At 38.2% G+C, this 22,953-nt stretch overlaps 1 protein-coding gene across 1 annotated transcript in view; it reads left to right on the top strand.

The window, feature by feature from the left end:
• The window catches only part of WDR70 (WD repeat domain 70), a 304,933-nt gene that overhangs the window by 74,360 nt on the left and 207,620 nt on the right, over positions 1-22,953 (top strand). Inside the window, exon 8 of the mRNA XM_032337571.1 lies at positions 14,035-14,188. Within this exon, the coding sequence (XP_032193462.1) occupies positions 14,035-14,188 (154 nt within the window). The remainder of the gene's footprint in view (positions 1-14,034; positions 14,189-22,953) is intronic.

Raw genomic sequence — 22,953 nt, 5'->3', positions numbered from 1 at the left:
TTGTCCTAAAGTCTTTTCCCCACTGCTACCAGTCTGTGAGTCTGTGCCTGGTCCCAGCACAGGAAACTTTTGAGCTCAAGCAGTGCAGGATCCCAAAGGCTCCCCCTCCCGTTTATCTTCCATTATCTACCTGCAGAGTCACGGCTCCTTGCTTCATACCTTGATGCCAACTGCCTGATGGCCTCTGCCATCTTTGCGACTCCTCCCTATTTTTTATTTTTTATTTTTTAGAAGGGTCATATTTATTTCATTTGGCTTATATCTTATCTATATATGTTTGTATTTTTAAAAAATTGAATATATAATCTATTATTTGTTTCACGGGTACAGGTCTTTGATTCATTAGTCTTATGTAATACCCAGTGCTCATTACAACACATACCCTTCCCAATGTCCATCAGTCAGTTACCCCATCCCCTCACCCACCTCCCCTCCAGCAGCTGTCAGTTTATTTCCTAAGATTAAGAGTCTCTTGTGGTTTGTCTCCGTCTCAGGTTTTGTCTTGTTTCATTTTTTTCCTCTCTTTCCCTATGATCCTCTCTACCTTGTTTCTTAAATTCCACATATTAGTGAGATCATATAATAATTATCTTTCTCTGATTGACTTATTTTGCTCAACGTAATACCCTCTCGTTCCATCCACATCATTGCAGATGGCAAGATTTCATTTTTTGATGGCTGCATAATGGTCCCTTGTGTGTCCATTCATCTGTCAATGGACATCTGGACTTTTTTCATAGTTTGGCTATTGTGGCCATTGCTGCTGTAAACATTATGGTGCATGTGCCCCTTTGAATTATTAGATTTGTATTGTTGGGGTAAATACCTAGTAAGCAGTGCAATTGCTGGGTTGTAGGGTAGTTCTAGTTTCAACTTTTTGAGGAAACTCCATACTGTTTTCCAGAGTGGCTGCACCTTAATGAACTTTCAAAAATTATATTTACACAGGGTTAATTTATAGACAGTAAAATATATTCTTTTCAAGTGTGCAGTTCTAGGAGTTCTGAGAAATACATACACTCGTGTTACCAGCACCACAGTCAAGATAAAGAAGATTTCATTATCCCCCAAAGTTTCCTCTGGTCACGTTGTGGTCAGTCCCTTCTCCTGACACCAGGCAACCACTGATCTGATTTTGTTGTTGCCTCTCTTGGTAGGTTTTCTTCTTTTCATTGCTGTGTAGATTCATACGAATACAGTACAGATTGTTTATCTGTTCACCGGTTAGAGATTTGGGTTGCTTCCAGTTTTTAGATACTTGAATGAAACTGCTATAAATATTTCTGTACAGGTCTTTTTGTAGATATGTTTTACTTTCCTTAGATAAATAGAGTAAGTTTGGAGTAAGAATTGCTGGCTCCTATGCTATGTATATGTTAACTTTATAAGAAATTGCCAAACTTTCCCAACATGCCTGTACCATTTTGCTTTCTAAGCAGCCATCTATGAGTTTTAGTCAATTTACATCCTTAGGTACACTTGGTGGTATCCATATTTTAAAATTTATACGTTGTTTTGGGTGTGTAGTGATATGTAAATGGTTTTAGTTTGAGTTTTCATAGTTAGTGTGATGTTGAGCACTTTTTATGTCTTTCATTATGTATGTCTTCTTTAGTGAGCTGTCCAGATCGTTTGTCCATTTGAAAACTTGAGTTGTTCTTCTCAGGTTGGTTGATAAAGCTGTTTTAAGATTTGTGTATAATAAATATTTCCTCTCAGTCTGGAGCTTTTCCTTTTCCTACCTGTCTTTTGAAAAGCAACCATAATGTATTTTTACATATTGTTTTCTGAATTGCCTGTTTTTTTGCCCAAAACCGTGTTTTCTTGAAAAATTTTTATATAGAAAAGAGAAACATTTTTGAATGTTTATTAAATAAAAAGCATTTTTCAAAAATCTTTCCTTTTTATCTTTTGGACTTTTTTTTTTTTTTTTTAAAGACTTTTACTTATTTCTTTGACAGAAACACAGTGAGAGAGGGAACACAAGCAGGGGAAGTGGGCGAGGGAGAAGCAGGCTTCCTGCTGAGCAGAGAACCTGATGTGGGGCTCCATCCCAGAACCTTGGGATCATGACCTGAGCCAAAGGCAGATGTTTAACCAACTGAGCAACCTAGGTGCTCCCTTTTTGTAATACATAACTTACATATTTACATTTTTCAGTTACTAGGGAAAGTTTAGAAGATTATATCTTTTTTAAAAAAATGATTTTATTTATTTTTTTGACAGACAAAGATCACAAGTTAGGCAGAGAGGCAGGCAGAGAGAGAGGAGGAAGCATGCTCCCCGCTGAGCAGAGAGCCCAATGTGGGGCTCGATCCCAGGACCCTGAGATCATGACCCGAGCTGAAGTCAGAGGCTTTAATCCACTGAGCCACCCAGGTTTCCCTAGGAGGTTATATCTTGCAAATGGAAATATATTCTGTGGGGGAAAAGAAGAACTTTCACTTTCTACTTTTACATGGCATCCAAAACAGTATAATTGCTGTTATAATTAAAAGGATATTTTATACTTAGGAAACAAGAGACATTGTAAAGAAAATTAAAAGACAAGTGACAAACTCAGAAAAAGTTGAAATACATGTTGAAAGTAATGGGCTAATATCCATAATATGTAGCTTCTGCAAATCAGTAAGGAAAAGGATGTTTGAAAATTAAAACAGGTCAAAGGAAATGAATTAACAGATAACAGCAGAAGAAATATAACTGACCAGTAACATGAAAATGGATACTCTACTAACAATAAAAGATGGAAAAATTAAAATGCCAATGAGGTACTACTTGTCACTTAGTCTTCTGGCAAAGTCTTCTGCCACAGTCAGCAAAGGAGAAAGAGATCCATGGTATCCAGTGAGAGGAGATGGCAAAGCTGGGGTATTATTTACTAAACCTCTATTCCACAGAGCAGTTTGGTAATGTCTGTCAAGATGTAAAGTGTGAATTTTGATGCAAGATTTGGAGAAAAAAACTATTTTCATGCATTGTGCCTGTACCTCATAGGTACCATACTCCTTATTCCTCCTGTCTCTACAATTTCTTTTAAAGTCCCTCCCTTAGAGTTCACCTCAGGCTTAAACCTCACTTAAATTTCTGTAATAATCTCTTTATTTTTTTCCCCACTATTAATGCTAAATCCGTGTATTGCCTTTCTGATTCATTTTGACTAAAACCCATATACCTTGCCATGGTTTATGATGTTCCTTGTGATCTGGCCATTGCTTATTTCTTCCCTTGCTCTAGCAGAGTGGCTGAGAGATTTTTACATAGTGTGTTCGTGTACTTTGTTTTCTGCCTAGAATGCTTTTCCCTACTCCCTGGTACCTGCTCCCCCCTCACAAACATGTAGCTCCTTATGCTTAGGTCTCCTCCTAAACATTGCTTTTCCAGAGAGGCTTTCTAATAAAGTAGGTTCCTCTTGTATGTGCTCCCTCAACACCTTTTATTCATTGTGAAATCCTGAGCCTCTGTTGTTCTGCTACTAGAATTGAGACGAGTTATTTTTAGCATCAACGTTATCATAAAGGAAACTGTTGGGAAGACTCAGAACAAAGACTTAGCTTTTTCGAGTCATTCTCATTGGTTGGCTCTTTTTAATCATATTTCTCTAATCCTCAGAAGACATGAAAACATATTGTTTAAGTATTTTCATTCCTTGCCTTTTGGATTGACCATCTTACTTTAGTGTGGAACTTGACTGAAATCATATAAAGTCACAAAGCTATTAATCTGTACTTTATTGAGTGATAGAGTAATTTTATTACATTTATAAATTAGAGTATGCACTTTTTTTTTTAAAGATTTCATTTATTTATTTGACAGAGAGAGATCTCAAGCAGGCAGAGAGGCAGGCAGAGAGAGAGAGGGAGGGAAGCAGGCTCCCCACTGAACAGAGAGCCCAACGAGGGGCTCGATCCCAGGACCCTGGGATCATGACCCAAGCTGAAGGCAGAGGCTTTAACCCACTGAGCCACCCAGGTGCCCCAAGAGTATGCATTTTAATGGAAGGGAAGACTTATAGATTAGCTTTAGTAAAATTGTGTATGTATAGTCCTGGGTAGAATTTTCTCTGGTTTTAATTTTGTTTGACTGATACAGTGTTTTGTGTTACTACTAGTTTACTAAGCTTTGGTATGTTTAAGCTGGTAAGTGACATATTCTTAATTAATTTTGCATTGGAAATCTAAACTTAAGTTCTTAAATTTAAAGCTAAAATATTGAAGTAGCTAAAGATGTATTTCGGCATGGAATAAATTACATTTTCTGATATTGCCATACAGAAAACTTTGATGGCTCTGCTTCAGCTCTCTTGCTTTCTTGCCCTTTTCCCAGCACTGGATAATATATATTGCATACCTGGAAAATGGCATGCAAATTTGAAACTATGTTTTTTGTAATTATTATCATCTGTCATTTCTTTCTTTCTTTTTTTTTTTTTTAAAGATTTTATTTATTTGACAGAGAGAGATCACAAGTAGGCAGAGGCAGGCAGAGAGAGAGGAAGGGAAGCAGGCTCCCTGCTGAGCAGAGAGCCTGATGTGGGGCTCGATCTCAGGACCCTGGGACCATGACCGGAGCCGAAAACAGAGGCTTTAACCCACTGAGCCACTCAGGTGCCCCTCATCTTTCATTTCTAAGAATGTAGTAGTCACATTTGACATAGGACTTGAGTTTTTGGAGTAGGTACAGAAAATCAGAAAAGATGTAAGGATGTTTCTAATGAGTATTTTGGTTAATAGATCATTAAAACATGTGATAAACTTACACTAACTTAACTCGTAATGAATTTGAAATACTTGCTGTATTCAATTTGAGTATATTCATTATAGTTGGCTCCCAAGATCTCATACCTGTTCAATCTTAAAGAGACCTTGGAAATAAAGAAGTAATAGTAATAGCAACGACTCATTTCACGTACTGGTTAGGTGTCATTGTGTATATTACTTTTAATCCTCACCCCAATAGTGTAAGTGTTACTGCTCCAGGAGTTTTCAGTGGAAGACACCAGGACTCAGCAAAGTGCATGAACTCTGTCTCAGGATTGCCTCTGCATGGTGTTGCCAACTAGTTGCATCAATTAATTTTCCAAAAGATGGGGAGACTGCCTGAACCTAACGAAGCTGAAGGGCCTGTTAATCATCACACAGCCACTTAACAGCAGAGCGAGGACTTGGATCCCCGGCCTCCTGACTCACATTCCCGTGCACTTTTCACTACATCAGGACACGCTGGCTCCTGAGCCCCAAGTGACAGTCCCAGACAGCTGTGTTTATCTGTCTTGCATGTCCCAGCTTGTTTTGCTAGCTGAGCAAAAACTACTTAAAAGGATCCTCAATCTTCACCTTCCCATTCCCCTCCACTTACACTCATATACTCCCACTTGCCCCATGAATAACTTCACAGAAAGAATTGTGCAATGTCACTAAGCCTTCCTCTGGTGTCAGAGTTACTCCCTGAGAGAACATTCACTTCCTCATGACTCCAGTTTGCTGTCAGATTGGCTTTCCCTCTTTTCTCTTTGATCGGAATCTTAGTTGTTTAGGCAGGAATTTGAGGAGCAGATGTTATACCCCTTGAAGAAGTCCTTTAATTCTCCTTAGTACTGTGTCTAATGACTCCTTAATCCTGTCCTTTTAACTCTGTGGCTAGCAGAATTAAGAGCAAAGTGGGACAGGAATGATGAGCTTGATGCTTAACTTTTTATTTTAATGTTGACAAAGAGAGCATATGAAAACCAGTGATACAGAGGGAAGACATCAAGTTTGCCTATATGGCCATATATCTTTATTTACAAGGTGAATATTACTGTGGGGTTGTTGAGATTTTGTATTTCCCTCTAAATATAAATAGAGCAATTTCATAGAGCACATAGCCAGAGAAATAGAGCTGCTGTTTTTACTACCTTTTCTCATTAAAATTTGCTATTCTTTAGAAAATTATTTCCAAAGAGAAATAAAAATGATTCACCAGAGAAAACAAAGTGATTTCTTTCTTTCTTCTTTTTTTTTTTTTTTTTAAAGATTTTTATTTTATTTATTTGACAGACAGAGATCACAAGTAGGCAGAGAGAGAGGAGGAAGCAGGCTTCCTGCTGAGCAGAGAGCCCGATGCTGGGCTCGATCCCAGGACCCTGAGATCATGACCTGAGCCAAAGGCAGAGGCTTAACCCACTGAGCCACCCAGGTGCCCCAACAAAGTGATTTCATACACTACTAGATCCTTTATGGTTAATGAAGAAAATCGAATTCTCCAAAGTGAGATTACTGTTAACAAAGATACACCCTGTGAACTACTTTAGTTTAGCAGTCTGAACTATTTAATTATCAAAAATCTGATCTGCTTGTTTCTATATATAACATTTGTGTGCATTTGTGTATAAATGTGTATATAAACAGATTGGACTAAACTGCTTATAATTTTCTCAGTTTCTATTTAATCACTTGAAATTTAGTATATCCATCAGGGTCTAATAAGTTGAGAGTAGTCACACAACAGTTTGAAAAAGGGGAGGTTTACTATAAAGAGTTACGAACAGAGGATTGGAGAAATGAGATATTAGCTAATAAAAAGTAAAGAGAACTTTAAGGAATATCAGAAAGGCAGGTGAAAGGAGCATCTATTATCCCTAGGGTGGAGATATAAAGCATTCAAGGCCTCCAGGATTCAGAGCCAGACATTTGAGAGGACAAGGCTTTGGCTCACTGAATGATAAAGCATTTGTTGTGCTCTGACAGCAGAACTTTCCAGAAACCTGTCTCGCTAGAGTCACCGTGATAGCACTGCCTGAGGGAGGCGCTGGGGGAAGCTGCTGGATCTTGCTGATTCTGAGGTACTTTAACAACCAGGCACAGAGAAGCTGTACAGTGCTCCAGAGAACCAAACGCTAGAGAAGCCCTGTGGGGCTCTGGATCCCACCCCAGGAAGAGCACACTGGAGGTAGTGGGGAAAGCTCCTCCCCCCCTGCAAACCCTCTCTAGCACCCTCTATTGGCAAAACTTCATGCCACAAGAAAAATATTTAAAGGACCCAAATTCATTTTTGCAGAGCAGGCAGTGGAGGATGAATTTGGAACTGTGGGACAATAAATGAAAAACTGGCAAATCTAGAGAAACATATAATTTTACATCTTATAATGGGGGCCTGCTTCTGGGCTTAACGTTTAAAGTTGGGACCTTGGTCAGAATTTTGTTAAGGACCTCATTCCTTCCTAGCATTTATCATTTTAGTGTAAGACCAGAGAGGCTTTTCTTTTTAGGAAGGAAGGGCCTGGGCAGTAGCCCCGTGTTTGCTTTTCTAGGTTTCTCTCTTATGAGCACCTGGTTTGGGAGCTTCAGTTTCTCATCTGCCTTGACCCTTTGATCTGGGGCATTGTGGTAATTCCTCACCCTGTCACACATTCTAACCTCAGAGCCCACTCAGACCTTTGAGTTACCTTTGCATTGGAATTAGTACTTAGAATCATTACTTTAAGAATGGCTTTTTGGAGAATAAATAAATTAAAGACTGTCAGCTAGAATTCCAGCATTTTAGGAGAAATAGTACAAATTTTGAGAAGTAGTTTCTAGTTAGTAATAGCTGTGAAGAAAACAGTTTCATTGGTAAATATCTGATTTGGAGTTGGCAACCAGCCAGGAAGAATAATTCTTTTGTGCCTTAGCCAGATACTCTTAAATTTTGATTTCTTTTGTATATATCCTGTTTCTAGAAGACAAAATTACCATGATTAATATTTTTTTTCTGCTGAAATACCCATTTATTTCTCAGCCTTGAAATTATAGACTTAGAAAGTAAATCTAAATAAGACTAAATAGCCTAAAATTTTGTCAAAATTGTCTTATCATTGAAATTTATTTTATTTTCAGATTGGCCTTTTCAGATAAATCAAAGAATTTGACTTTTTTTTTTTTTGCCAACAGAGTTACATTCATCGAGGAAGTTATGAAGACAGTTTAAAAAGACAGATGTTGGGGCGCCTAGGTGGCTCAGTGGGTTAAGCCGCTGCCTTCGGCTCAGGTCATGATCTCAGGGTCCTGGGATCGAGCCCGCATTGGGCTCTCTGCTCAGCGGGGAGCCTGCTTCCTCCTCTCTCTCTGCCTGCCTCTCTGCCTACTCGTGATCTCTGTCAAATAAAATGAATAAAATCTTTAAAAAAAAAAAAGACAGATGTTCAGTTTTGCTTTTTGATTGAGAAATTTTATATTTGGGACTTTATTAAGTTAGCTCTCCAGCAGAATTCTTTATAGGTTTGTATATTAATATCTAGTTAAATTGTTTGCTTTCCACACGTATTTATTTGGTGATTTCTCTTTTGAGAGAATGGCACCTGAGATAGCATATACCTTTAAGATTGCTTTGATGTATGCTACTACTTTACCATGCCATCTCTGAAGAATGTTATAGACTGTGTTTTATTTAGCATGCTGAATAAGCAATTTTTACATGGAGAGTTTACTTCAATATTCATTCCTAAATTTGTAACTGGAAATTACATTTGGGACTGTACAACTGATTTTTTAGTACCGGTACTATTATCATCCAAATAGACTTCAATAGATTTCATTAGGTTTTCTTTTTTTTTTAAAGATTTTATGTATTTATTTGACAGAGAGAAATCACAAGTAGATGGAGAGGCAGGCAGAGAGAGAGAGGGAAGCAGGCTCCCCGCCAAGCAGAGAGCCCGATGCGGGACTCGATCTCAGGACCCTGAGATCATGACCCGAGCCAAAGGCAGCAGCTTAACCCACTGAGCCACCCAGGCGCCCTAGGTTTTCTTTTGTTTTTAAAGAAAATTTTAGTCAGTACTTCATTTTTCATCTGTTTTATGAGCCAATAAGAGTCTTCTGTTGTTCCAAAGTTGAGACTGTTCTATATTTATTTCATATTGTTAACAGCTGTACTTGTTCTGTGCACTAGCCACTAGCCTTATGTAACTATTTAAATTTAAACTAAATAAAATTAAAAATTAAGTTCCTTAGTTGCACTAGCCATGTTTCTAGTGTCTGATAGAAACATGTGGCTAGTGGTTAATGGTTACCATAATGGGCAATGCAGATGTAAAATGTTTCCACCATCACAGAAAGTTCTATTGAGCAGTGCTGGTCCTATAGTATGTAGAATATATTGTAATTGTTGATGTGACAGTGTTCTTTGTCTCAGAAGATAGATTTTTTCCATTTCACAGTCCTGGTAATAAACTTTGTATTATTAGCCTTTTAAATTTTGGTCATTTGGTGGGTAAGCAATGGTATCTCATTGTACTTTTATTTTTGAATTTTCCTGATGAAAACATATTTGGAAAAAACAATATTTTTAAGGTTTTACTTTTGTCTTTGGCTTGCAGCACTTTTACTATGATGTGCCTGGGTGTGGATTTTGCTCCCCTTTTGCAGTTTGTAGTACTTACTGAATCTCCAGGTTAATGTCTTTTATCATTTTTCCAAAATTTGACAGTCACTTCTTCACATTCTGCTTTTCTCTTTTTCCATTCTGCAATTCTAATGTGAGACTTTTTCACCACATGTCATATGTACCTTAAACTTTTTCTGCATTTTCCATTTTTTGTCATCATGCTTCTGTCTAAAAATGATCTTTTAACCATTAATTCTCTGCTGTTAAACCCATCCATTAGTTCTAAATTTCAGTAATTGTAGTTCTCATTCTAAAATTTCTGCATGTTTCTCTTTTTAATTTTCAGTTTTATGTATGTATTATATACCTTGTCATTTAAATTTTTTTTAAATTTCTTTTCGGTGTAGCAGAATTCATTGTTTATGTACCACACCCAGTGTTCCATGCAATACGTGCCCTCCATAATACCCACTGCCAGGCTCACTCAACCTCCCACCCCCTGCCTCTTCAAAACCCTCAGATTGTTTTTCAGAGTCCACAGTCTCTCGTGGTTTGTCTCCTCCTCCAGTTTCCCCCAACTCCCTTCTCCTCTCCATCTCTCCATGTCCTCCATATTATTTCTTATGCTCCACAAATAAGTGAAAGCATATGATAATTGACTCTCTCTGCTTGACTTATTTCACTCAGCATAATCTCTTCCAGTCCCATCCATGTTGCTACAAAAGTTGGGTATTCATCCTTTCTGATGGAGGCATAATACTCCATAGTGGATATGGACCACTCTCTTATCCATTCATTTGTTGAAGGGCATCTTGGGTCTTTCCACAGTTTGGTGACCATTGCTGCTATGAACATTGGGGTACTGGCCCTTCTTTTCACTACATCTGTATCTTTGGGGTAAATACCCAGGAGTGCAATTGCAGGGTCATAGGGAAGCTCTATTTTTAATTTCTTGAGGAATCACCACACTGTTTTCCAAAGTGGCTGTACCAACTTGCATTCCCACCAACAGTGTAAGAGGGTTCCCCTAACCACATCCTCTCCAGAACATGTTGTTTCCTGTCTTGCTAATTTTGGCCATTCTAACTGGTGTAAGGTGATATCTCAATGTGGTTTTGATTTGAATCTCCCTGATGGCTAGTGATGATGAACATTTTTTCATGTGTCTGATAGCCATTTGTATGTCTTCATTGGAGAAGTGTCTGTTCATGTTTTCTGCCCATTTTTTGACATGATTATCTGTTTTGTGTGTGTTGAGTTTGAGGAGTTCCTTGTAGATCCTGGATCAGCCTTTTGTCTGTGCTGTCATTTGCAAATATCTTCTCCCATTCTGTGGGTTGCCTCTTTGTTTTGTTGACTGTTTCCTTTGCTGTGCAGAAGCTTTTTATCTCAATGAAGTCCCAAAAATTCATTTTTGGTTTTGTTTCCTTTGCCTTTGGAGACATATCTTGAAAGAAGTTGCTGTGGCTGATATTGAAGAGATTACTGCCTGTGTTCTCCTCTATGATTCTGATGGATTCCTGCCTCACATTGAGGTCTTTTATCCATTTCGAGTTTATCTTTGTGTATGGTGAAAGAGAATGGTGGAGTTTCATTCTTCTACATATATCTGTACCAATTTTCCCAGCACCGTTTATTGAAGAGACTGTCTTTTTCCACTGTATATTTTTCCCTGCTTTGTCAAAGTTTATTTAACCATAGAGTTGAGGGTCCATATCTGGGCTCTCTACTCTGTTCCCTAGCCCTAACCCTAATTTCTTAATTACAGTTATTTTAAATGCCACAATTCATAAGTTCAGTATCTGGCACTCTCAATTTCTCTGAACTTGGATGAAAAATTATTTTTTTTTTCACTAACCTCTGATTTTTAGCATTTCCTTTAATTATGGGAGTAGGCAACAAAGTCACAGGTGTACCTGTAAGACAATATGACTTAGTCATATTGAAATATTCATTGTTTATGCTCATCGCTGCTTTGAAATTACAGTAGTTATTAGGCCTGCCTCTAGGCATAGTCACTTGATACATTAGTACAGAAACTCACATATGTCACAAAATTAAAAAGTATTTTGTAGTTTATTTTTACTGTAGTTACTAGTTACTGTAGTTATTTTTACTTTTTACTTTTTTTACTGTAGTTATTCTTTGTGTGATAAAGCAATAATGGTTTCCAGTGTATGTCTAATGTAATTTTTTTTTTAAATATGTTTAAAAAACATACTAAGAAGGAGTCCACAATCTTCCGAGTGCAGAATTGTCCAGGCACAAAAAAATGGTTCTGTATAGTATAGGTCAGATTGTGTCACTGCCCAGCTCAGAGCACTCCGATGGGTTTCCTCAGATTTCTCCCTGAAAGAACAAAAGCCAAGGTCCTTTCAGTGGCTTACATGGCCCTCCTTGATCAGCTCACCCTACTTGCTACATATTCTGACCTCTCCAACTCCTGTTGCTTTGCTCACCCTGGTACAGTTACCTTGGAGAAATGCCAGATTCACTCTTGCTGCAGTTCCTTTCTAGTAGCTGTTGCTGCTTGGTCTTTTCTAGAAGCTGTTTCTTCATAGTGCACTCCTTCACTTCATAGCTACTTAGTCACTTAGTTCCTGACCATTTTACTTAAAATATTTATCCGTGTCCCTTTGGTTCACATTTTCTGCCCTCCCCACTCAGTTTTTTCCCCATATACTTATAGTTTTTCACATTATGTATTTGACTTACTCATTAGTTTAGTATTGATTTCAGGAGTGGGCCTTATCCTAGCCTTTTGTTACTGGCAGATTGGACCTTTGGCAATAACAGGTCAATTTGCAGAGTTGCCATTGGTCCCATGCATAACTTCCATCCCTTTTCCCACTGCGATTTCACTTATAAGCCTATTGCATTACCAGTGGTATGGATGATGACAAAAGCCAGTTAATGTCAACTGGCCAAGTTACTTTGTGTGGTTTATTGCCTCCTTCAAAGTTGGTGTATCTGGGATTAACATGGGTTACAAAGAACTCGCATTTGGTGTCTACTTTTCACATGTCCACCTACATGCGTCTTCCCCACACATTCTTGTCTTAATCTCTTGCTCTTTTCTAGGCTTTATCTCATATCTGCTGGAGAGCAAGTTTCTCACCAATGTACTTGATTTTTTGCTCATCCTATTCAATTAGCATGATGTCATCTAGATCACAGACCAGCATGAACTAATTCAGATTGTCCAGATGGTCCGGGTCCCTTTGGACTATGTTAAGACAAAGGGCCAGAAAATTAATGTAACCCTGGCTCAAGGATGCACATGTGTGCTGCTGTTGGACACCTGTGAATGTCAACTGCTTTTGGGCTTGCTTCCTGATAGAGGTAGAAAAAGATGCTTTACCAGATCAGTCACTGCATACCACTTAACCTGACAGGGACCAATAACCCTGTCTTTATAGGCTGGCAAAGAGGCCCTTTGTGTTTTTCACACTCTAGGTTTTAATTGGTGATTACTCATCCTCAGCCTTTCATTGTCTTTATTCATTGCACTGACTACACCCAGTAACAGCTGTCCAGTTCTAGAGTTGTTTCAGTTCTTACATTTCCTTTACCTCTCGAATCCCTGGAATGCTACACTAGCCAGTACCTTTCCCTTCATGATGAACTTTAGCAGTTGCACTTGCACTGCTGTAGCATGTTGAGGACTATGTGCTCCCTCTGATGTGGTCCTTGTTCCTAGCCACTCGGTGATCTCATCTTAGCATTGACTTCATAGGACCACTTTCGATACCAGCTCTCTTAGGTCAGGTTCACCAGAACCATTATTTGAAATTCCAGTATTTGCATGCAGAAGGTTGGTTGAAGAATGCTTTGGGGATCAGGCCCCAAGAGAGAAGGTTCAAGGGAAGCGCCCTTTGGAAGGCACAGAAACTTCATTATCATGTAGTTGCAGAAGCAGCCTCAGCTCAGCCCACAGGGAGCTCTGAAGCTGGTGTCATTCTTCCCCTGGATCCCACCTGAAGTAGAGGGCTTGACCATTTTCCTGCACACTGGCCAGGCATTGAATGTGGGCTGCTTTGGAATGGTAACATAATATTCATAATGTTATGAAGGAGTTCAGTTGTTAGCCATTAGCAGACCATATCTTGGAAGCTGGGGGAATGAGTGGAGTGGTAAGTGTGCAAAAGATACTGTAGTACTAGAGAAATGAAGGAGGAGATGAAAACTTGTTCAGGCACTTAGCTGTGAAGGGGAAGAGAGGATAATGAGTAGAAGTTCCTGAGGAGACTGGAGAGGATGCGATCGAGAATATAGGTATTAGATTTGCCGTGGGCAGGGAGAGGTTTACATCCACCGTTGTAATCAGAGAGGAGGAGGAAGAGATGTGTTCAGATGCAGATAAGTTTATGACATTAGTGGGAGGAAGTTGAGACAGTTGTTCCTTGCTTTTGGAAAAGAGCCAGACAAGTCAACAGCTGAAAGAAGGGCAGTTGGCTGGGTTGAAGATTTAAGGTGAGTAGATATTTTAGTAGATGCTGTGGTGAGTGGGAGGATAGTGCTAACAGGATAGCCACTGATGTTGAGGGCCCCTTTGAGGTTGATGATCTCTATTTTGAAGAATTATCAATTTGTGCAGTTGTGTGACATTTTTCTGGCAGTGCTTAATATACTGGAAGTGTAAACATTATGCCCAGTGTCTTACAACACTATTTTCTTTTTTCTTTTACATAGCCATCAAATCAAGTCACTGCAGTATAGTAACACAGGAGACATGATTCTTGTTGTATCTGGAAGTTCTCAGGCCAAAGTGATTGACAGAGATGGTTTTGAAGTAATGGAATGTATAAAGGGAGACCAGTATATTGTGGACATGGCAAACACCAAGGTAAGCATTAAGCAAAACATTTTATTGAATTTAATTAATTCAGCACACATTTATTAATGACTTGTTTGAGTTGCTATCATTCACTCTAAAAATTAGTGTCTTGTTTTAAGCAATGTATTATTTCTCACAATATATTATTTCTCACAATTTCTCCACAATTCTATGGATTGACCAGGAAGTTTTTATGCTGATGGTTTTAATGTTCAAAATGCCTGACTTGGATGATTTGTAGTTGGTTCTCTACCCCATGATATCTGTCCTGTTTCCAGTGCTCCCCTGTCCCCACTATGTGCACATGCATACCTGCGTGTGTGCTCTCTCTCTCTCTCTCTCTCCCACCTTCTCTTTCCATATGTCTAGTTGGGGCTTTCCAACAGTGTGGTGGACTTAGTGGGGTCTGACTTCCTGCTTGATGACTGGGTTCCATGAAGAAACTTCAGATTTTATAAGGTCTGGCTTCAAGACTTAATATAGATTGTAGGGCCAACTCAAATTTGAGGAAAGGAGAGATAGACTCCACCATTCAGTGGGTGAATGACAAGATCACATTGTAAAAGATCATATGGGATGGGAGATAGGGATGCAGCCATCTTGGGAAACAACATACTATGAACCTACTACGTACTACGCTTTAGGATAAGGATGGAAGAGGGTCTCATCAACCTTTTATATAAAGATTTTTTAGTGATAATATTTTTAAAATTATATGAAGTATCAGTTACCTATAGCTGTATAAATGCTATCAAACTTAATGGATTATTTATAATTAACATATCTGTGGGGCATCCGGGTGTGGCTCCAAACGGCAGTTAATGTCTAGGTCTGTTCCTCCTTGCACTAGTGAACTGCCTGTGGGTACGTTTTTCACATGGTGCTGGCAGAAACACAAGAAGGAAACATCAACTGTGGAGCATATTTCAGGCTCATATGTTCATGGACTTTTCCTTGGCTAGAGCAAATCTCATGACTATGGGTAGCAGTGCAGAAATTTGCTCAGGTCTTCAGTGAGAGTAACGTCAGTATCACATACCAAAGGTTGGGGATACAGGAGAGGTGATGGATTGGGAACAATAATGCAACCTGCCACAGATATATTACAGTGTCAGTGGATATGGTTGGTGCAGAGTTTTGAGCCTCAATTTTATTTATTTATTTATTTTAAAGATTTTATTTATTTATTTGACAGACAGAGATCACAAGTAGGCAGAGAGGCAGACAGAGAGAGAGAGAGGAGGAAGCAGGCTCCCCGCTGAGCGTCCCGATGCGGGGCTCTGTCTGAGGACCCTGGGATCATGACCTGAGCCGAAGGCAGAAGCTTTAACGCACTGAACCATACAGGCGCCCCGACCCTGTTTTTTTTTTTTTTTTTTAAAGATTTTATTTATTTATCAGAGAGAGAGAGGGGAGAGAGCGAGCACAGGCAGACAGAATGGCAGGCAGAGGCAGAGGGAGAAGCAGGCTCCCCGCCGAGCAAGGAGCCCGATGTGGGACTCGATCCCAGGACACTGGGATCATGACCTGAGCCGAAGGCAGCCGCTCAACCAACTGAGCCACCCAGGCGTCCCACCGACCCTCAGTTTTAATTCTGACTTTTACTCCTCTTTTCCTGTCCTAATACCTTCTTCTAAAACACTTAATACTCAAGGTTTGTAACTATATCAGAATCTAATAGATGTGGTTGTCTAAGGCAATACAGTGGATCCTCATTATTTGTGGTTTCTGTATTTGCTGAAATGTTTTTGTAACCCCCAAATCAATACACAGTGTTTTTGTGGTTGTTTGCAGACATGCAGTGTACAGAGGAGCAAAAAAGCACATGAAAAAGCTGATGCTATTTCTTCTTGTTTCAGCTCTTTCTTTGTAATCAAGTGTCCTTTTTGTGATCTAGCAGTGCTACATTTCTCCTATTTGAGGGCCTTTCATTGATGATTTTGCTGTTTAAAATGCCCCCCAAGTGTAGTGCTGAAGTGCTGGGGCACAGTCTGGTGTTCCTAAGTGTGGAAAGACCATGATTTGTCTCACAGAGAAATACATTCATTAGATAAGCTTCATTCAGGCCTGTGAGTTCAATGTTAATGAATCAGTTCAATGTTAATAATGTATATATTAAATAATGTTTCATTAAATAAAAACATAAAGTTACATATTGATTGGTTGATGAAGATACGACTGGGGGCTTATATGAACCCAACCATGTATTGGATAATTCAGTGTTTACAGAATACTGTATAGTAGTGTTATAGTCCCTAACTATTGCAAGCAATGAGAATTGACTATAATCTAATGTTCTAGTCGAGCTGTTGGAATAAATTAATATGCTATGTTTCAGACTGCCCTCTGCTGAAACCTAGTGAAGTGCCTTTCAACCCTAATGAGGCTCACAGTCCCATGCATTTTTTGTGTGTGACTGATTGTTTATTAAGCGCCCAATGTTAGATGATGCAGACAGAATTCACATATAATTTAAGCATATAATTATATTGCAGTGGTGGCTTCAGTAGTTTCTTTTTTTCATATATTTTACTAGAATTTCTCATTCCCTTCTCCTTAAAATCATTGTCCCTAGGAATCCACCAAAGATGATGTCGTGAGATTGATAGTGGTAAGGAAAGAAGCAGATAGGTCTCTAGGTCACTCTTCTTGTCTTAAACTTAGTTCTACTTTTATCTGCTTTATTTGAAGCTTTTGGGAGTCCAAAACTATTTAAGCAACTGGTTTGTGTAAATGAAATCTTGGATAACTTGTATTTAATTTATTCTCTTTTTAGTTTATGCTTACCATTAACAGTTTTCTTTAAAACTATGAGGAAGTGGAGCTTTTGCCACTCTCTAAGCTCTTCTTAATTATTTCAGTCACTCAGGTCTTCTTACATTATAGACAGACTAAGACTTTGTGGATTTAAATTTTAACCAATAAAATTTCAAGAAGAAAGGAATCTGATTAGTTTTGCTTCTGGCTATTTCTGCAGTCTCAGACTTACAGTACATATAGTACATATAATAAGATAATTAGGAAAGTAGGACAAGGATGGATAAACAAATCTGTACAGAAACACAGGCAATTAAAATTAAAATATTAAGTTACCAGAGTTCTTTTTTTACCTTCTTGGTTAAATATATTCCTAATTATTTGCTTTTGGTGCTATTGTAAATGGGATCATTTTATTTCTTTTTCAGAAAATTCATTGTTAGTGTATGTAAACATATTGATTTTTTTTAATATTAATTTTGTGTCCTGCAGCGTTAGTGAATTTGTTGATTCAATCTAAGAGTTTTTTGATGAGTCTTTAAGGATTTTCTATATTTAGAACCAACCATGTCATCTGAAATAGTTTTTACCTCTTACTTTCCACTTCTGATATCTTTATTTTCTTGCCTGATTGCTCTAGTTTTGACTTCCAGTATAGTCTTGAATAGAAATAATGAGACTGGGCACCCTTATCTTGTTCCTGATCTTTGAGGAAAAGCTTTTAGCCTTTCACCACTGAGTATGATGATGGCTGTGGGCTTGTCATATATGGCCTTTATTATGTTGAGATATGTTCCTTCTATGCCTAATTGCAAATCATATATCTGATAAGGGGTTAAAATCCAAAATATGTAAACAACTCCTGCAACTCAGTACCAGAACAAAACACACCCAGTAAAAAATGGGCAAAGGGCAAAGACATTTTCCAAGGAAGATGTACGAAAGGCCAACAGGTACGTGAAAAAATGCTCAATATCACTAGTCATTAGGGAAATACAAATGAAAACTACAGTTGAAGTATCACCTTAGCCTATTAGAATGTCCAGTATCAAAAAGACAAGAGAGGGACGCCTGGGTGGCTCAGTTGGTTAAGCAGCTGCCTTCGGCTCAGGTCATGATCCCGGGGTCCTGGGATCGAGTCCCGCATCGGGCTCCTTGCTCGGCAGGGAGCCTGCTTCTCTCTCTGCCTCTGCCTGCCTCTCTGTCTGCCTGTGCTTGCTCACTCTCTCTCCCTCTGTCTCTGACAAAAAAAAAAAAGACAAGAGAAAACAAATGCTGGTGTGGATGTGGAAAAAAGGGAAACCATGTGCACTGTTGGTGGGATTGAAAATTGGTGCAGCCATTGTGGAAAATAGTATGAGGATCCTCAAAAAATTACAAATAGAGCTACCATGTGATTCAGCAAGTCCCCTTCTGAGAATAAATCTAAAAAATTTATCTTGAAAAGATAATCTGCACCTCCATGTTTACAGCAGCAGCATTTGCAATTACTAATACATAGAAACAGCCAAACAACCTAAGTGTCCATTGATAAGTGGATAAAGAAGTTATTATATATATATACATACACGCACATATATAATGCTATATATCATATATCTATATCTATATATCCATAAATATAATTCAGCCATAAAAGGTAAGGAAATCCTACCATTTGCAACAACTTGAATGGACCTTCAAGGCATTATGCTAGATGAAGTAAGTCAGACATAGAAAGACAAAATACTGTATGATCTTATTTACCTGTGGAATCTAAAAAAGAAAAAAACCCAAACAACCCCCACTCCCCTTGCAACAAACCACAGAGTCACAGGAAAGATCATCAGACATGTGGTTACCAGAGGCGGAAGGTGGGGAATGAGGGAATTGGAAGAGAGTAGTCGAAGATAAATAAGTACTAGGGGTATAATCAGGGGTATAACATACAACATTATGACTATAGTTAACACTGTATGATATATAGGCCCGTTGTTAAGGAGAGCAAATCCTAAGAGGTATCATTACAAGGAAAACTTTTTTTTTTTTTTACTTATTTCTTTTCTCTATAGTGTATCTGTATGAGATGAAGGATGTTAGCTGAACCTATTGTGATAATCATTTCACAATATATGTAAATCACATTATCATGCTATATGCCTTAAGTTTACACAGTGATGTATGTCAATTATTTCTTAATAAAACCGGGAAAAAAATTTAATTAACAATATGTAGAAAACTACTATATATAGTAACTATCTACTACAACTTCCCCCACTTGCTAATATCTCCATTTTGATTTCAAAATCATAGTTAATATTTACTTTCTTCATTTCCCAGAAGCAAATGTAATTAATTGACTATTTACTTATCTAGGAAATGTTACTGATATCTTAATTGCAGTCTTTAGCTTGAGTAATGGGTTTTGGAAATGCAAGAATTATTATTTGAAAGTAGAAGATTTCATGGGACACTTTTTTCCTTAACTTTTTAACCTCTTTTCTGATTCCAGAAGTAATTAGTAATTTGTGGCTTTACTGGAAGTTGCAATGAATAGAACATTAAAGGAAACAATTAAATACATCTGATCTACTGTGATTAAAATATTATGTTCTTCAAATATAAACAAGCCTCTGTGATTGTTAAATTGTTATATTGTTAATTTATATCTCTAATCTTTACATAATAGTTTGTATATGTGTGTATTTTTAAGTGTACTCAAAGTGGTACAGAAATGCTTTTTTCTCGTATATAGTACAACACAGTGCATTATAGGGAAAGTGATTGTACTTATACCTTAAAAAATAAAGTTTGTTGGGTTTCTAACAGTAATTCCTGTCAACTATTAAAAAATTTGGAAAAAAATTACTCATAATTCTATCCAAATATAATCGCTAATAACATTTGTTTCTATATGCCTATATTTTCCTTATGTATCTGAAAAAAATGTCTTTCTGATCATACCAGGACCTTTACATCAGTTATTGCTTGGAGCTATGTTTTGCGTGTTCTGCAGTCTTGGGATTTTGTGCAGATTCTTCAGGGGCTGCAGTAAGGTGGAAGGAGAGGCCTCAGGACAGGAGTGAGGGCAGGGGGCCTTCCACTTCAGTCAGAGGAGTTCTGTTTTGCCTGTTTTATGTGTTGGAGTTTTTCATAAGATATCCTTTGAGGAATGTGTGGGTGGCTCGGTTGTTTGGGCATCTGCCTTCAGCTCAGGTCATGATCCCAGGATCCTAGGATCGAATCCTGCATCCAGCTCCTTGCTCAGTGGAGATCCTGCTTCTTCCTCTGCCTGTTGCTTCCTCTCTCTCGCTCTTGCTCACTCTCTCTCTGACAAATAAATAGAATCTTTAAAAAAAGGTCCTTTTTTAAAAAGATTTTGTTTATTTGATAGATCACAAGTAGGCATAGAGGCAGGCAGAGAGAGAGAGGGAAGCAGGCTCCCCGCTGAGCAGAGAGCCCCCATGCAAGGCTTGATCCCAGGACCCCTGAGCCGAAGGTAGAGGCTTTATCCCACTGAGCCACCCAGGCGCCCCCCCCCCCCCCAAAAGATACCCTTTGAAAATTAGGTTGGACAGCCTTTTTAAAATATGAGGATTCTTAGGCTGGAGTTCATGACATTATTGGTTATTTTATCTGGGGAAAATAGGATTTTACTTATTTAGGTTTAGATGAGTAATATTAAATCCAACAAAAATCCAACTGAGTATATTTGAAGATCTAATTATCTTTATTCAATGATTTATGAATTGGGAAGCATCTCATCTAGCAAACAGAAGTTATGAGGAACTGTACAAAATATAATGTTTTTAAAGGCAGAGTGAGGGTGGGACAAGGAACTTATAAATAGAAAAAAAATGGATTATTCCAGCAGGATTATACCTTTGGGGGGGGCAGAAAGGTCTATTGGTTGGATTATCTCACTGCTGCTGATCAGGAAATTCCAGGCTGACTAGGAAAGAGTACATTTCTGGGGGAGTTTGAAACTGGACTTAGGTTAGGTATTAAGTTTCTTTTTGGTCATGTGGGGTTAGCGTAAGTGACTCCATTTTGGGTCTATAATCTCTTTCTCTTTTTTTAATGTTAGGAAAGTATGACAAGGATAAGCAGGAATCAACCTTTAAGCTATTCAAAAGCATACTTCAAAATCTGTAATTACATTGTCATCTAAAACTCATTTATTTTAAGCCAGAATATTGGTACATTACTTCCAGTCAGAGAGTGTTTTCCTTTCTTACTTTGGAGTCTTACACACATACTTTGCCCGAGATTCAGATGGGGCTCTCCCCTCAAATGTGTGACTATTAAATTTCGATTCTTCATTAAGAAGTGTTCCTAAACATCAAAACTCTGTAACAAATCAGTATTAAGTTAAATTAAAAAGTGTTTTCATTGATTATTAATAAGTGAATGCCCATGATTATAGTCTTGTAATTTCATTTATTAAACTTCCTTTTATCAATTCATCTAGAGTTGATATTGTTAAGTGAATTTCCTATGGGTTATCTTCAGCCCTTTTCAACATTAAAACAATTCTGTTACATTTCTTTCTTAACTATATGATTAAATTGGGAGAGGACAGGCTCAGGGGACCCTAGAATCCTTGGACCTTTAACTGGGCAATTTCTCCATGAATGTACTATAATTATGGACATTAGAAGCTTTATAAATAATTACTGGAAAAACATGTTTTCAAATAGCTTTATTTATATTTGAATAGTACACATAGTTATTCTGATATCCAGCCACTCCAAAAATTTGCTATGGCACATTTGGAGATGAAACATTAGTCATATCCTTTAAATGATAAATTCTGTTTCCTAAGAAGTAAAACATTTTAAACTGTGAATTCTAGGTATATTTTTGTTTCTGAAAGCAGTTTTAACTGATGGTTTTAACCACAAATATAAACTCTAAAAAGTGCAGTTATCAGAAGTACATTGTGTTTCTTTCCAATTTCTGAATATTTTCAGAGCTTTTTATCTAACAGAAACTCCCTAACACTGGTTTCTGTCCTTTTGACATATCCCCATCACTTTGGGGATAATTTCTTAGATTTTGGTACAACAAAATGTTCTTGACTCATCTTGTACTTTTCCTGCTCTGATGTTATCCATTTCTCCATTGACCCATGATTCCTTTTTTTTTTTTTTAAGATTTTATTTATTTGTTTAACAGAGAGAGAGCACAAGCAGCAGGAGAGGCAGAGGCAGAGGGAGAGGGAGAAGTAGGCTCCCTGCAGAGCAGGGGAAGCCCGATATGGGACTCGATCCCAGGATTCCAGGGTCATGACCTGAGCCCAAGGCTAAGTAGCTTAACCAGCTGAGCCACCCAGGTGTCTGATCCATGGCTCCTTTTAATAGGGAATTCTGTTTACAAATCTGGATCTGGCCCTGGGTATGGTCACTGATACTGGGGTGTCATTGCCTCTAGACTATTTCAGGAGAGCAAGCTGAAATGGAAGATCAACCAACTACATATATGTGTATATGTGTGTGTATTTATGTGTGTGTGTGTGTGTGTGTGTGTGTATAAAATCATGAGTTCACACTGATACATCCGGTAATCCTAATCCAACTTTCCAGCCGTTCTCCATTCCACATTTGTATTTCACTTCTTCAGCATTGAGAAGTTTGGCTTCCAGCATCATCACTACTTTCATTTATTTGTTCGTTGCTACCATTCATAGAAAATAGTTTCAGAATTGCTACACTCACACTCCTGATTGTAGGCAGAATTCTGAGATGGCACCCAAGATTCTCTGCTCCTCCCCCTGAGTGTGGATGTGAACAATGAGCAGGATGGAATACTCCTGTGATTAGGTCATATTGTATGGGACAGTTGAGAAAGGAAGATTATTTTCAGTGGGTCGAGCTACTGGGCCCTTAAAGGGATTGAACCTCTCCTGGCAAAAGAGATTTGAAGTGTGGGAGGGATTTGACTTGAGGGAGAGTCTCTGTTGCTGGCTCTGAAGTTGTGAGCAGAACTTACCTGATGAAGTTGGATATGTAGCTAAGGCAATTTCTGAGCAAAATGTT

This window comes from Mustela erminea, chromosome 3 (assembly GCF_009829155.1).
Source record: "Mustela erminea isolate mMusErm1 chromosome 3, mMusErm1.Pri, whole genome shotgun sequence".
Classification (NCBI taxonomy): Eukaryota; Metazoa; Chordata; class Mammalia; order Carnivora; family Mustelidae; genus Mustela; species Mustela erminea.
Note: the sequence above shows the minus strand (reverse complement) of the source record. Positions and strands in the feature narration are given on the sequence as shown.